The sequence below is a fragment of the Hyla sarda genome, chromosome 1 (genome assembly GCF_029499605.1).
Source record: "Hyla sarda isolate aHylSar1 chromosome 1, aHylSar1.hap1, whole genome shotgun sequence".
NCBI classification, from domain to species: domain Eukaryota; kingdom Metazoa; phylum Chordata; class Amphibia; order Anura; family Hylidae; genus Hyla; species Hyla sarda.
The window spans coordinates 404,892,607-404,906,575 of record NC_079189.1 but is presented as its reverse complement, the minus strand read 5'-3'; the positions used below and the strand labels follow the sequence as shown (position 1 = coordinate 404,906,575).

The 13,969-nt window shown below is 42.3% G+C and overlaps 2 protein-coding genes across 2 annotated transcripts in view; both read left to right on the top strand.

Annotated features, from left to right (window-relative positions):
* The first annotated feature begins 856 nt into the window (after positions 1 to 856).
* Positions 857 to 1,908, top strand: LOC130368948 (olfactory receptor 6M1-like). The gene is made up of 2 exons (XM_056573485.1): positions 857 to 1,762; positions 1,849 to 1,908. The coding sequence occupies exons 1-2, from the start codon at positions 857 to 859 to the stop codon at positions 1,906 to 1,908; spliced, it is 966 nt and encodes a 321-aa protein (XP_056429460.1).
* Positions 1,909 to 6,228: 4,320 nt separating this feature from the next.
* Positions 6,229 to 13,969, top strand: part of LOC130368900 (olfactory receptor 6B1-like) — a 28,538-nt gene continuing 20,797 nt past the window's right edge. The window contains exons 1-2 of the mRNA XM_056573353.1: positions 6,229 to 6,341; positions 6,723 to 6,846. Of these exons, the coding sequence (XP_056429328.1) occupies positions 6,229 to 6,341; positions 6,723 to 6,846 (237 nt within the window). The remainder of the gene's footprint in view (positions 6,342 to 6,722; positions 6,847 to 13,969) is intronic.

Genomic DNA, 13,969 nt, shown 5'->3' with positions numbered 1-13,969 from the left:
TTCGATTGTGATTGAGGAATGACCAAACCGGAGGGAGAACAAAAAGCCAGACTCAAAGGGGTGGGGACCAGTGACATAGAGGAGTGGAAGGAGAAAGGTGGGGCTTATAGGAAGATTGACAGAACAGCCTTGGTCTTCTGAAACACAGTCACATTAAATTGAGGAAACTACATCTCTGCTGTTTAACCTTGAATGTGTTATAGTACCTACATAGTGACAGGTAGTTGACAGTTTGTTGACAGGTATTCTTTAACTTAATTTCCAATAAGGTTGGTTTGGGAGTTGATACAAGGTGCGACTTATATCTTTACCTCAATGTTTCCAGTTGCTCTTATAAATCTGTTGAACACTTTTAAGACATAACATAAAAATAGTTAGATACTGCTTACATCTAAAATATTTTAAGCAAATTGAACATTATAATATATGACTTTGCTTTATAACAAAATAAAACCTTTAGAGAAACTTTAAAGAAATATGGAAAATATATTTCAATACCCAAAAATGTATAATGATAACTGCAAATCTCTGTGGGTCTGTATAATTGCAATTCCCAAAAGGAAAAATGATGGCGATCAAAGATATAAAAAGAGCAAATCACACAGCTTAGCGTGAAGAGTTGAAAGCCGATTGCTGTATATTATGATTTATTTTAATAGGGCTTCTTTCACATCTATGTGAATTTAATTCAATTTGTATATATAAGCAAGAAAACATAGAATTCCAAGTTATGTAAAAAGATGCGCCAAACGCTAAGAGTGAAATTCTGTACAAATACATTATGTATAATGTTCAAGATGGTCTCATTTTTACACAAGTATTCAGTGTGATGAATCCCCCCTTACTCCAGGCCTCAATGGCGTCTAATAACTTTACAAGTGAACTGGAATTTCATATTCTTGGATTCTCTTCAGTCTTGGCTACCCCTTTTTTATCTTTCTTTATTTTACTAGTCATTTACATCTTCAATGTTAGTGGAAATTCTCTAATTATTGTGGTCACGCGGATGGACTATAACCTATACAAACCCATGTATTTCTTTCTGGGCAGCCTAGCACTTGTGGACATGTCGTTTACAACGGTGACTTTACCTAAATTAATGGAAATTTTTCTCAACCCTCAAAAAACTATTTGCTTTGTCTGTTGCATGATGCAAATGTATTTCTTCCTGTCGGTTGGAGTGACTGAGTCTTTTCATCTTGCAGCAATGTCCTATGATCGCTATCTTGCCATTTGTAATTCTTTACAGTATAACCGAATTATGACAAATAGAGTTTGTGTTTTTATGGTATTAGGTTGCTGGATTAGTGGTTTTAGCAGTGTCCTTTTGCCAGTTATTCTGATCTCTAGGTTACAATTTTGTAATTTACACATCAATCATTTCTTTTGTGACATTTCTCCAGTTATTCAGCTGTCATGCTGTAACACAAAAAATCTTGAGATGTTTATTTTTCTTACAGCTTTTATTGTTATTCTAGGGACATTTTCAGTAATTGTGTTTTCTTATGTAAAAATTGTCATAAGTATTCTACGTATTTCAACATCTTCAGGCAAAAAGAAAGCATTTTCAACATGTATCTCCCATCTCATAACTTTTCTCATCTACTACGGAACTATTATATTTATGTATGTACGTCCCAAATCGAAAAGTGATTTAGATATAGACAAAAAAACTGCAGTTTTTTATTCCATCATTTCTCCAACTCTTAACCCTCTCATCTACACCCTAAGAAATAATGAAATTAAAAACTCACTTAAAAAAGTATTTAAAAAAAAATATTTCCAAAAATAAAAATAAAAACTTGGCAGTTGGCACTCACCAAGATAGCTTTTTCTCTCTATTCATAGAATACATATTGCACTCGAGAGTCAGAGAGTGTGACTGATAAAATAAGTGTTAGCACATAGGCATGGTAGAGCTTAAAAAGGGTGGATTGCAGATTCCAAAAATGTTAATCTTAAATTCATTTAGACCCAAATAAATTTATATAACAGGCCAATCCCCAAACTTAATTTTGATCTCTGGCCAAGCCCCAAAATAAATTAAGACCCAAGACCTAAATGAAGGCCCCTAATCTCCAACCTTACTTAGCTTACAGAATCCTAAATGAATTCTAATTCCTGTCAGACAAAAGTTAAAGGGGTACTCTGGTGAAAATTATTATTTTTTTAAATCTACTGGTGCCAGAAAGTTAAACAGAGTTGCAAATTACTTCTATTTAAACATCTTAATCCTTCAAGAACTTATGAGCTTCTGTATGCTCCACAGGAAGTTCTTTTCTTTATAAATGTATTTTCTGTCTAACCACAGTGCTCTCTGCTGACACCTTTGTCTGCCTTAGGAACTCTCCAGAGTAGGAGCAAATCCCCATAGCAAACCTATTCTGCTTTGGTCAGTTCCTGACATGGACAGAGGTGTCAGCAAAGAGCACTGTGGTCAGACAGAAAATACATTAAAAAAGAAAAGAACTTTCTGTGTAACATACAGCAGCTGATAAGTACTGGAAGGATTAAGATTTTTAAATAGAAGTAATTTACAAATCTCACCACCAAAAGAAAGGCCACACAGTAACCATAAATACGACCACATTAGTATCTTTATTAAACATATCATTAAAATTAGACATACAGTATTAAAATCAGAAAGGCAATACAGATATCAGAAAAGACAGGTGAGAAATAAACTCAGAAAATGGACTTACATATTGTATCAGGGACACAAAAATATATCAGTAGGGGAATAAGGTGCATAAAATATCTGGAACACTGCATAAAGCCAGCAACAAAAGATATATCAGCACAAACAAACCCAATATTAAGGAAAGTAACAAGTAGAAAATGACCAAAGTATCAGATTGTGTACCCTGTGTGGAGATATCTCACCTCAGCCCTGGGGGTACACAATGGCCCTAATTTAATAAGAATGCAGTGTAGGTTTCTTTGTGGGTTTTAATTCCCTACAATTGACTACAACTCCCAGCATTCCCTTACAATAAAGGACATGCTGGGAGTTGTAGTTGTGCAGCAGAGGGCAGATGACAAGCTTGTCACCCTCCCCACAACTAGGAGTTGTAGTCATGCAAGCCAGGGAAGTGAACGGTAATGGACTCCGCTCCCTGGCCGGCGGTGATCAGAAAATCACTATAATCATGGGTCCAGGCAGGAAATTAGAAATTTCAGTAAATTCAGTGGCGCCATGGTAAAGAGCCCAGGCTTACATAACACTGCAGCCACCTGGGCTGAGGGATAGCAGGGACAGTTCCTATACATCTCCTGGCCCGGCTGCGGGAGTCCCTGGCAGCTACAATTTGCCCAGCCCGGGCTCTTTTTAACATATAATGGAGTCGCAGAGTGTTTAGTCCCTACTTTAAGATCAAATTTCTCGCCAGGTTCAGTGATTGGCTGCTCGGTCCCGGCCAATCACAGGACCCAGCGGTAAATATGAAATTACAGTAGGGGATATAGAAACTCCGCGGCGCCGAGGTATGTTAAAAGGAGCCCGGGCTGGCATCACTCTGCAGCCGCCGGGCTCAGTCTGATTCTACCTCTGCTACCCTAACCTAATGACGGGGACGGGGAAACTGCTTTACATCCCCCCCCCCTTGTCTCCTGCCCACGCCACACATCTCCCGCCCGCTACCTGCTACAAGACTACAATTACCAGCATGCCCTCACTGTAAGGGCATGCTGGGAGTTGTAGTCTTGCAACAGGTAGCTGGCAGGAGATGTGCAGCGCATGCAGGTGGGAGAAGTGGGGGGGATGTAAAGCAGTGTCCCCGTCATTAAGTTAGGGTAGCAGAGATAGAATCAGATGGAGCACGGTGGCTTCAGAGTGATGCCAGCCCGGGCTCCTTTGTACAGTTGTTATATCATATTTCCCGCTGGAGCTGTGACCACTGCCACCAGCAGGAAGTATAAAAATCTGCTCTCCAAAGCCACTTTGTAAGCCAGCTCCAGGCTGGCTTACATTTTTACATTAACGCTATTTTGGAGGGCTTGCAACTTTTTGTGTGACTTTCGCACTTGATAAATCCCTGACCACTGCAAAGTGAAAAATAAAATTTACCTTTGTAAGCTCTTTTGTAGCTTTTTGCTTATAGCCAAAAGTGGCACAAAATTTTGCTTAGGTGCTAATGCGACTTTTTGTGCAACTTTTGTAAGCAAAAAAAGAGATCTAAATCCCGTCATCACTACAGCCGAAGCAGCGGAACTAAGTAAGAAAAGCTTCCTGCCCAGGGGACTGCTTACAAGGTGGTGGGGGTAACTTCCAAACTTTATATCCTTACCATCCCTGTGCACAGAAATATCCCTCGGGGATGGTAAGGATGAAGATTTTACCATTTATAGCACGTTGCCAATCCTTATATATGGTAAAATCTAATGCTTGGTTCCCTTTAAAAGAGGTTATCTGAGCATTAAAAAGACAATTAGATTTTGCTGCGGGCAACATGAAAATAAAAAAAAACATACTCATCTACCCTAGTTCCCTGGAGCTCTCGCTATTTCCTACTTCCAAGACAAACTGCTTGCAGGAGTGACACTGCTGTAAGCACTCCATCTCAGAAGCTCACAAATTACTGCGCAGAATCGGAAGACAACTTAGTGGGAGGTCTGTGGAACTGAGGTAAATAAGTCCATATACACACAGAAGAACCACCTGGCACTACTGCAATTGATAGGAGATGTAAACCTCCCCTGAAAGGTCTCTCAAAGCTGCTCTTTTCAATGCCTGTTTCTGGCGGTGCTCAGCCGAGCACCGGCAGAAACAGGCATTGAAAAGAGAGGCTGTGAAAGACCTTCCAGGGAGAAGGGAAGGCTTATATTTAAAGGACATCTTCAGTGCTGGGCAAAAAAACTTTTTATTAACCAAATTTAATAGGTCTTTGAGAGACCTTTCCAACGATGTCTCCCCGTCAAAATTGGCCCAGCCGTTCTCCTGTTATCAGCACACGAATTACTGAGAAGTGAAAGTGAAACTACGTCTCCCATCATGCCTTGTGCTTACTTCCTGTAAGCTGCTGCCCTCCCCCTGTTCTATCCCCCGAGCAAATTATTATATTGTAACGCCCACATCTCCCTCCCCTATGCATATACCCTCCCCTTCTGCTCATCTCCCCCTCCCCATGCTGGCTCCTATCCAGTGATGAAGCAGGCTACCTCCGTGCTCACTGTAGACAGACAGTCTGCATAGCTAGAATCAGCAGTGTCGGCACTGGAAAGTGGATAGTGAAAGTAAAAATGGTAAAAAAACATAATTGTTTGTCTATAAAACTGTCCTGATAGGGGTCCCTCCATCTTTTTCACAACTACAACTCCAAGCATGCCCAGTTATTTTTTATGCTGTTTGGGCATGCTGGGAATTCCAGTGGTGCCTTCAGCTGTTGCAAGACTACAAATCCCAGTATGCCCTGACAGCTTTCTGCTGTATGTGCATGCTTGGAGTTGCAGAGGTGACTCCAGCTGTTGCAAGACTACACATCCCAGCATGCCCTGACAGCTTTCTGCTGTATGTGCATGCTTGGAGTTGCACTTGTGCCTCCAGCTGTTGCAAGACTACAAATCCAAGCATGCCCTGTCAGCTTTCTGCTGTTCATGCATGCTTGGATTTGCAGCGGTGCCTCCAGCTGTTTCAAGACTACAAATCTCAGCATGTGTTATCCAGTGTATACAGCAGAGCTGGGTGTGGGATCGAGTGTTTACAGCAGAGTCGAGTGTGGGATCATATGTATACAGCAGAGCTGAGTGTGTGATCGAGTGTTTACAGCAGATCAGAGGCTTTGAGAGGCTGATTTTATTTGCAAAAATCTCATATTCGTAATATTCGCGTTTTACTTTCGCATATGCGAAAAATTCGCGGATGCAAAAATCAGCATATGCGAAAATTGCCATATGCAAAATTAGCATATGCGAGAATCCGCACGCTGTATTAGAGCCTTCTTTACACCACACAAGCTGGAAGCAGAGAGGGGTGATCACTGTGATGTGTACTGTAAAAAAAAAAAAAAAAAAAAATATTCGTAATTACGAATATATAGTGCTATATTCGCAAATATTCGCGAATTGGCGAATATGCGATATTCGCGAAATAAAATTTGTATTGCGAATATTCGCGAGCAACACTAGTGGAGATACATAGATGACATTTTTGTTATCTGGGGAGGCACATCCATGGAACTCAAAACTTTTTTTGATTTCCTTAATGACATTGATCGTGACATCAAATTCACGATGGTGTCATCTGACAAGGGGATCCAATTCCTAGATACTTGGACGTTCATCGAGGATTCTAGACTCAAAACCGATTTGTTCATTAAACCGACTGACAGGAACAATTTATTAAGGTATGAAAGCTCACATCCAAAAAATATGATTAAATCCTTACCCCTTAGTCAACTAATGAGGGTCAGGAGGATTGTTGATAACCCCTCCAGCCTTGAGAGTAGATTGGGAGAAATGGGTCAAAAATTCACTGATAGGGGATATCCCAAAATATTGGTGAATAGACATATCCATACAGTTAAATCTATGGATCGTGATACTTTATTGCTTCCGTCAACAGACACTACTCCACAAAAAAAGAAGATAGGTCAGATCCCCTTTGTATCTACATACACCGATGACAGTACGAAGATTGGTAGGATTGTAGCCTCGCACTGGAATATTTTGAAAAACTCTTTTGAGACTATACCTGAATTCACCAGTGCCCCTTTATTATCTTATAGGAGGGCACCAAACATCAAAGATAAGTTGGTAAAAACTGATGTCAGCAATTTTAGAAAGGATCTAGCATCCGAGTTAAAATCCGGATGTTTCCCATGTATGGAATGTGATAATTGCACCATGATGGTAAAAGGAAATGTTTTCACTCACCCCACTACTTGACAGACGTTTAAAATAAAATACCATCTCACCTGTAGGAGTGAATATGTAATTTATGTACTTACCTGTCCTTGTGCAAAATTATATGTAGGGGAAACGACAACCCAATGTAGGATCAGGTTAAATAACCATAAATCTACTATTAGGACATGGAAGATAGATCTCCCCGTACCACGCCATTACCTAGAGTGCAATCATAGGGTTGATCAATTAAAATTCTCCATTATAGATCATGTACCGGTTTTAAAGAGAGGGGGTGACAGGGCGAAAATATTGAAACAGAAAGAACTAAGATGGATTTCTAAACTGAACACATTGAGACCAGTTGGTATGAATATTGATTTTTCATTAAAACCCTTTTTTTGAGTCCCTGAAGCAAAATTATGTATGTTGGTAGCCATACTTTACATGTATAGTTATGTATTTTTTTGTGTACTATTGATATGATTTTAATCTGTTTTACAACATCATCACATTTAACACTTCTTTTTTGTTCTTTCTTCTTAGATATCCTCTGGAAGAACCTTCCAACTGCCCCTATCCGACGTCATTAGGAATAATTTTTTCAAGTCTACGTGATCAATACATATTAACCTGCTGTGGACCCATTATTGCCGTTTTTGAGATTAATAAAGAGCCGTTTGCTTTAATGATATAGTAATTACTTGTTTTGTGACATGTTTTGGAATGAGTCAAGGGAATACATATTATCTCCGCAAGTGGGGTTGTGAAGATGTGAGTTATGAGAGGGTTACACTTCCGTGAACACATACATCATACCCCTATGTTAGGGATGATGATGTGGGACATGGAGGATTGTGTATCCCCCATGTACACATGAACTTCTTTATTTAATTGGGTGACATATATCTATGGCTAATACTTTTGATTGAGGTCCCCTTATATTTATATATATATTGAGTCTATGTTCCCCTTTTGACCTTTTCTTACCTTTTTTTGATTCCCCCATTTGGGTTATGCAAATGTCTCTTTATTATTATTTTTCCAGTATTTCTGGTTCGGTATCTGCAATTACCTTCTTTGTTGCTCATTGGGTCCGTTAGACAGGCTTATGTTTACACTTTACGTCTATATGACATGTCATGTGACCGCTGGAGTGAGCGGTCATGTGACCGTGATCATGTGACTTGTTTACTTACTATGCGGGTGCATAGCAGCGGCCCCTCGCGATCGCGAGCCGCCATCCGCTTCTGCGCAGAGTGTTTGTTTACAAACACAGGCCGCATGTTTCCGGTAATGACGTTCGGGATATGGTGGTAAGTGAAGGGGACCGGACAGTAGGATATCGGAGGTCAGAACTCTTATTGTATACACTTATATAGGTGGAATTTCACTGTATATATTAGGTGCATGATTGTATTAACACTTGATCTGGTGGACTATGTATTATTTTATGTTGATTATGCATTATATTATTAATTCGTTTTTGTATACATGGGTGGCCACACCCCCTGAAGGATATGAGGTCATTACTTGATACCATATAAATACTGGCTTGTTACACTATATCACCATGCTTGATAAAGATCCTGATTGTGGATCGAAACGTTGCATCTCACTGATGGGTGAATACATTTATTTCTTTGGAATATAATCCCTGAAGTGCCGCTTCTTCATTGTATTCTCTATTGTATCTCAGTAGTCTCCTGGAATTTGTAGTTCACCAACACCTCTATTGTATCAGTAGTCTCCTGGGAGTTGTAGTTCACCAACACCTCTTTTGTATCAGGAGTCTCCTGGGAGTTGTAGTTCACCAACGCCTCTATTGTATCAGTAATCTCCTGGGATTTGCTGTTCACCAACACCTCTATTGTATCTCAGTAGTCTCCTGGGAGTTGTAGTTCACCAACACCTATATTGTATCTCTGTAGTCTCCTGGGAGTTGTAGTTCACCAACACCTCTATTGTATCTCTGTAGTTTCCTGGGGGTTGTAGTTCACAACTCCTATATTGTATCTCTGTAGTCTCCTGGGAGTTGTAGTTCATACACCAGTGTTTCCCAACCAGGGTGCCCCCAGATGTTGCAAAATTACTACTCCCAGAATTCCCTGGTTGGGAAACACTGGCATGCACACACACATAACAGGGACTACAACTCCCAGCATGTGTCATTCAGTAGTCCCCCCCCCCTCCACCAGCCCCTGCAGTGTAATATGTCTCTTTCACACACACGTCCTCCCCCTCCCTGCTCTGTGGTTTGCTCTGTGTTTCCCCCATGAAAACTTGAAACCTCCCCATGCTAAGTGATGTCCTGTGTAGACAGAGCAGGGGAGTGGGGAGGAGCTGTGTCCGTCCTCATTCTCCCCCTGCTTGAATCTTACAGATAGGAGACAGAAAGAGATTACAGATAGGGGCATTTCTGAGGCTGAGCCTATGGTTGCCTCAGAAAGCACCCGCTTATGCATATGCATAAGCAGGGAGGACCCGGTGGAGGCTAGGGGGAGCACAAACACTGCTGGGAGGACTACTGGGCTATGCTGGCAACTCTAATATCTCAGAAACGGCTGCATATAGGTAAATATATCTAATTGACTGAATTGTATAACTTTTGTTTGGGGAACATTTGGGCAGGGATTTTTGACCACTACAGTTGTCCTTTAATATCAATTGTGGTAGTGCCACGTGGTTCTTCTTTGTGTATATGGACATTGCTCTTGATATCACCCAGCTAGAGCACACTGCTTTGGAGAAGCACACACCAAACAATATGGAAATGGACAGAGACCCCTCTGAACCCGAAGTCGATACGGCGCTTATCGTGGGTTGAATAGATGCAGGCACGTTTTTCACATTTTTTGAGACAAAAGATGTTTTGCAAATGTTCAGCCAAAAATCCTTAGAACAGAAGGTCTCGCCACTTTCGGAAAAAGAAGTTTGCTTAATTTGGACAGTCAATTCTCTAAATTCCTACAGTGAATGTAATAGAGTGCCAGGGGGACTACGGTCATATAAAGAACCATCTCAATATTTTGAGGACAAGGAGTTCTTACAAGAATGGAGAGAAGCTCCCCTGGATCACTCTTTAAATTTAATGCGACACAATTGAATTGACACAAGAATTTTGCCGTGCTAAAATGGAACTTAGAACACGGGGTACGGAAGATCAATTTGCAACATTCCTCAAGAAATTAGAAAATAAATTAGTTACTACTCAAGCTGAGACAAAAGACCGGAAGCGAGATACGTTTTTTAAGGGACATATTGGATTACGGGTGTGGGCTAATTTTTGTTTGGGGGAATCGCAAACAGTTGAGATAGAGGAACAAACCTAAGAAAAAGCAGAACAATTTGTGGACAACTGATTCAGACTCTAGGCGTTCAGATGAACAGCCTTGCTCCACAACAGATACAGTTAATGCCCTGAGAGGTGGACCCCCTTTAGAAGGAGGGTCAGGAGAGGGCAGAGAAAAAAAGATCTACCCGCATAACCAGAAGCCAGAACCGTAAGCAAGTCTCCTGGAGACAATAGGAGAGGGTAAGAAATATTTGGATTAATCTAACTAACACCGAAATACCAGAGGACTGCTTAACTCTGTTAGCCAGAGGACTTAATTTTTGTATGGTAGAGACTTTTGATGAACCAAATTTCCAAATAGACCAGTTTAAGTCCGTTCAAAAAATGGGACTTAAAACATTTTTTTTTTCAAAAGAGATTGCCCCAACATCTCCCTTAAAGTCTGATGAGAAACCATTGAATGTAGGACCATTAGGTTTTAATGTAACTACATATCTGGAGGAAGATGTTATTAAGGGGGCTAAACTTCTTGTTGAACTAAATGATGACTCTGGTTTAATACAGACTAACAACAGTAATGTGGAAATGGTATTTAGTGGTGGAAATAAATCTTAACCCCTTAAGTATTCAGCCCATTTTTTCCTTAAAGGGGTACTCTGGTGAAAACCTTTTTTCTTTTAAATCAACTGGTGGCAGAAAGATAAACATATTTGTAAATTACTTCTATTAAAAAATCTTAATCCTTCCTGTACTTATTAGCTGCTGAATACTACAGAGGAAATTATTTTCTTTTTGGAATGCTCTCTGATGACATCACGAGCACAGTTCTCTCGGCTGACGTTATTATAATAATAATTATGCTTTATTTATTGTTGTCCTTAGTGGGATTTGAACCCAATTCCCCAGCACTGCAAGGCAGCAGTGCTAACCACTGAGCCACCATGCTGCCCTTAGCATACATCTGCTATGCATGGTTGCTAAAATGGACAGAGTTGTCAGCAGAGAGCACTGTGCTCGTGATGTCATCAGTGTTCCAAAAAGAAAGGAATTTCCTCTGTAGCATTCAGCAGCTAATAAGTACTGGAAGAATTAAGATTTTTTAAGTAATTTACAAATATGTTTAACTTTCTGCCACCAGTTGATTTAAAAGAAAAAAGGTTTTCACCAGAGTACCCCTTTAACCTCTTAAGGACCCAGGACGTACGGGGACGTCCCCGCACCCTGGGCCTTAAGGACCCAGGACGTCCCCGTACGTCCTGGCGTTTTCCGGTCTCTGCCGCTCGCTGGGCAGAGATCGGAACTGGATGCCTGCTGAAATCCTTCAGCAGGCATCCAGGGCAAATGCCGAGGGGGGCCATGTAGGCCCCCCATGTCGGCGATCGCCGCAAATCGCAAGGGAAATCGCCCTTGCGATCTGCGGCGATACCGGGCTGATCGGGTCTCTGGGACCCGACCGCCCGGTAATTTCGCATGATCCCGGCTGTCACAGACCACAGCCAGGACCATGCTAACGTATAGGAGCGAGGTGGCAAGCCTGCCACCTCCTCATATACCCTGCGATCTGTCGGTTAGTTAACCGACCAATCGCAGGAGGGGGGGGCGGTTACTTCCTCCCGTCCTGCCCGGCCCCTGAAAGTCCGGAGAGGACGGGAGGAAGACCGGAGGACGCGGCGGGGGACGGGGAAGTGCTGGGGACCGGCCCCGGTACTTACCTCGTCCCTGAAGACCCGGATCCAGACGAGGAAGATGGCGGCGGCGGCGACAGGTGAGTTCCTCTTCAGCCGCGGTCGGGCCCTTTACAGCAATGCACGTCGCCGTAAAGCGACATGCATTGCTGTAATAGGACCCTGTAAACTACAACTCCCAGCATGCCCAGACAGCCCTTGGCGTCTGGGCATGCTGGGAGTTGCAGTTTTGCAACATCTGGAGGTCCACAGTTTTTGGACCACTGTGTCCTTCCAGATGTTGCAAAACTACACATCCTCAGCATGCCCTTACTGTCCAGGCATGCTGGGAGTTGTAGTGCTGTAACATCTGGCCCTTCAGATGTTGCAGAACTACAATTCCCAGCATGCCTGGACAGTTTTGGCATACTGGGGGTTGTAGTTTTGCAACATCTGGAAGGGCACAGATTGGGAACCACTGTATTAGTGGTCTGCAAACTAGTCCTCCAGATGTTGCAAAACTACAACTCCAAGCATGCTGGGAGTTGTAGTTTGGCAACATCTGGCTCTAAAGATGTTGCCAAACTACTACTCCCAGCATGCCTGAGAATGTTTGGGAGTTGTGGTTTTGCAACAGCTGGAGGCACACTGGTTGGGAAACATTGTTTCCTAACTCAGTGTTTCCCAACCTGTGTGCCTCCAGCTGTTGCAAAACCACAACTCCCAAACATTCTCAGGCATGCTGGGAGTAGTAGTTTTGCAACAGCTGAAGGTCCCCCCTGTGAATGTACAGGGTACACTCACATGGGCAGGCGGCTTACAGTGAGTATCGGGCTGCAAGTTTGCAATGCAGCAAATTTTGCGCGGCAGCTCAAACTCGCTGTAACCCCCCCGCCCGTGCGACTGTACCCTAAAAACACTACACTACACTAACACAAAATAAAATAAAAAGTAAAAAACACTACATATACACATACCCCTACACAGCCCCCCTCCCTCCCCAATAAAAATGAAAAACGCCTGGTACGCCACTCTTTCCAAAATGGAGCCTCCAGCTGTTGCAAAACAACAACTCCCAGTATTGCTGGACAGCCGTTGACTGTCCAGGCATGCTGGGAGTTTTGCAACAGCTGGAGGCACCCTGTTTGGGAATCACTGGCGTAGAATACCCCTATGTCCACCCCTATGCAAATCCCTAATTCAGGCATCAAATGCACAGGGCGCTCTCACTTTGGAGCCCTGTCGTATTTCAAGACAACAGTTTAGGGTCACATATGGGGTATCGCCGTACTCGGGAGAAATTGACTAACAAATCTTGGGGGTCTTTTTCTCCTTTCACCCCTTATGAAAAGGTGAAGTTGGGGTCTACACCAGCATGTTAGTGTAAAAAAAATAAACTTTTTACACTAACATGCTGGTGTTGCCCTATACTTTTCATTTTGACAAGAGGTAAAGGGGAAAAAAGCCCCCCAAAATTTGTAACGCAATTTCTCCCGAGTACGGAGATACCCCATATGTGAGCGCAAAGTGCTCTGGGGGCGCACAACAAGGACCAGAAGGGAGAGTGCACCATGTACATTTGAGGTGATTTGCACAGGGGTGGCTGATTGTTACAGCGGTTTTGACAAACGCAAAAAAAAAAAAAACCCCACATGTGACCCCATTTCGGAAACTACACCCCTCACGGAATGTAATGAGGGGTGCAGTGAGAATTTACACCCCACTGGTGTCTGACAGATCTTTGGAAGAGTGGGCAAATTAAAAATGTTGTACAGCCCACTGTTCCAAAGATATGACAGACACCAGTGGGGGGTAAATGCTCACTTTACGCCTTCTTACGTTCCTCAAGGGGTCTAGTTTCCAAAATGGTATGCCATGTGGGGTTATTTTGCTGTCCTGGCACCATATGGGCTTCCTAAATGCGACATGCCCCCCGAGCAAAATTTGCTGTCAAAAAGCCAAATATGACTCCTTCTCTTCTGAGCATTGTAGTTCGCCCGTAGTGCACTTCAGGTCAACTTTTGGGGTACCTCCATACTCAGAAGAGATGTGGTTACAAATTTTGGGGGGTATTTTCTGCTATTAACCCTTGCAAAAATGTGAAATTTGGGGGGGAAACACACCTTTTAGTGATTTTTTGTAATTTTTTTTTTACGTATGCAAAAGTCGT

Bases quoted from the DNA above. Each gene is read 5' to 3' on its own strand.
- LOC130368948 (XM_056573485.1), top strand. From the start codon at position 857: ATGGCGTCTAATAACTTTACAAGTGAACTGGAATTTCATATTCTTGGA. The intron at 1,763-1,848 runs GTATTTAAAAAA...CTCTATTCATAG, and splicing joins TTAAAAACTCACTTAAAAAA to AATACATATTGCACTCGAGA.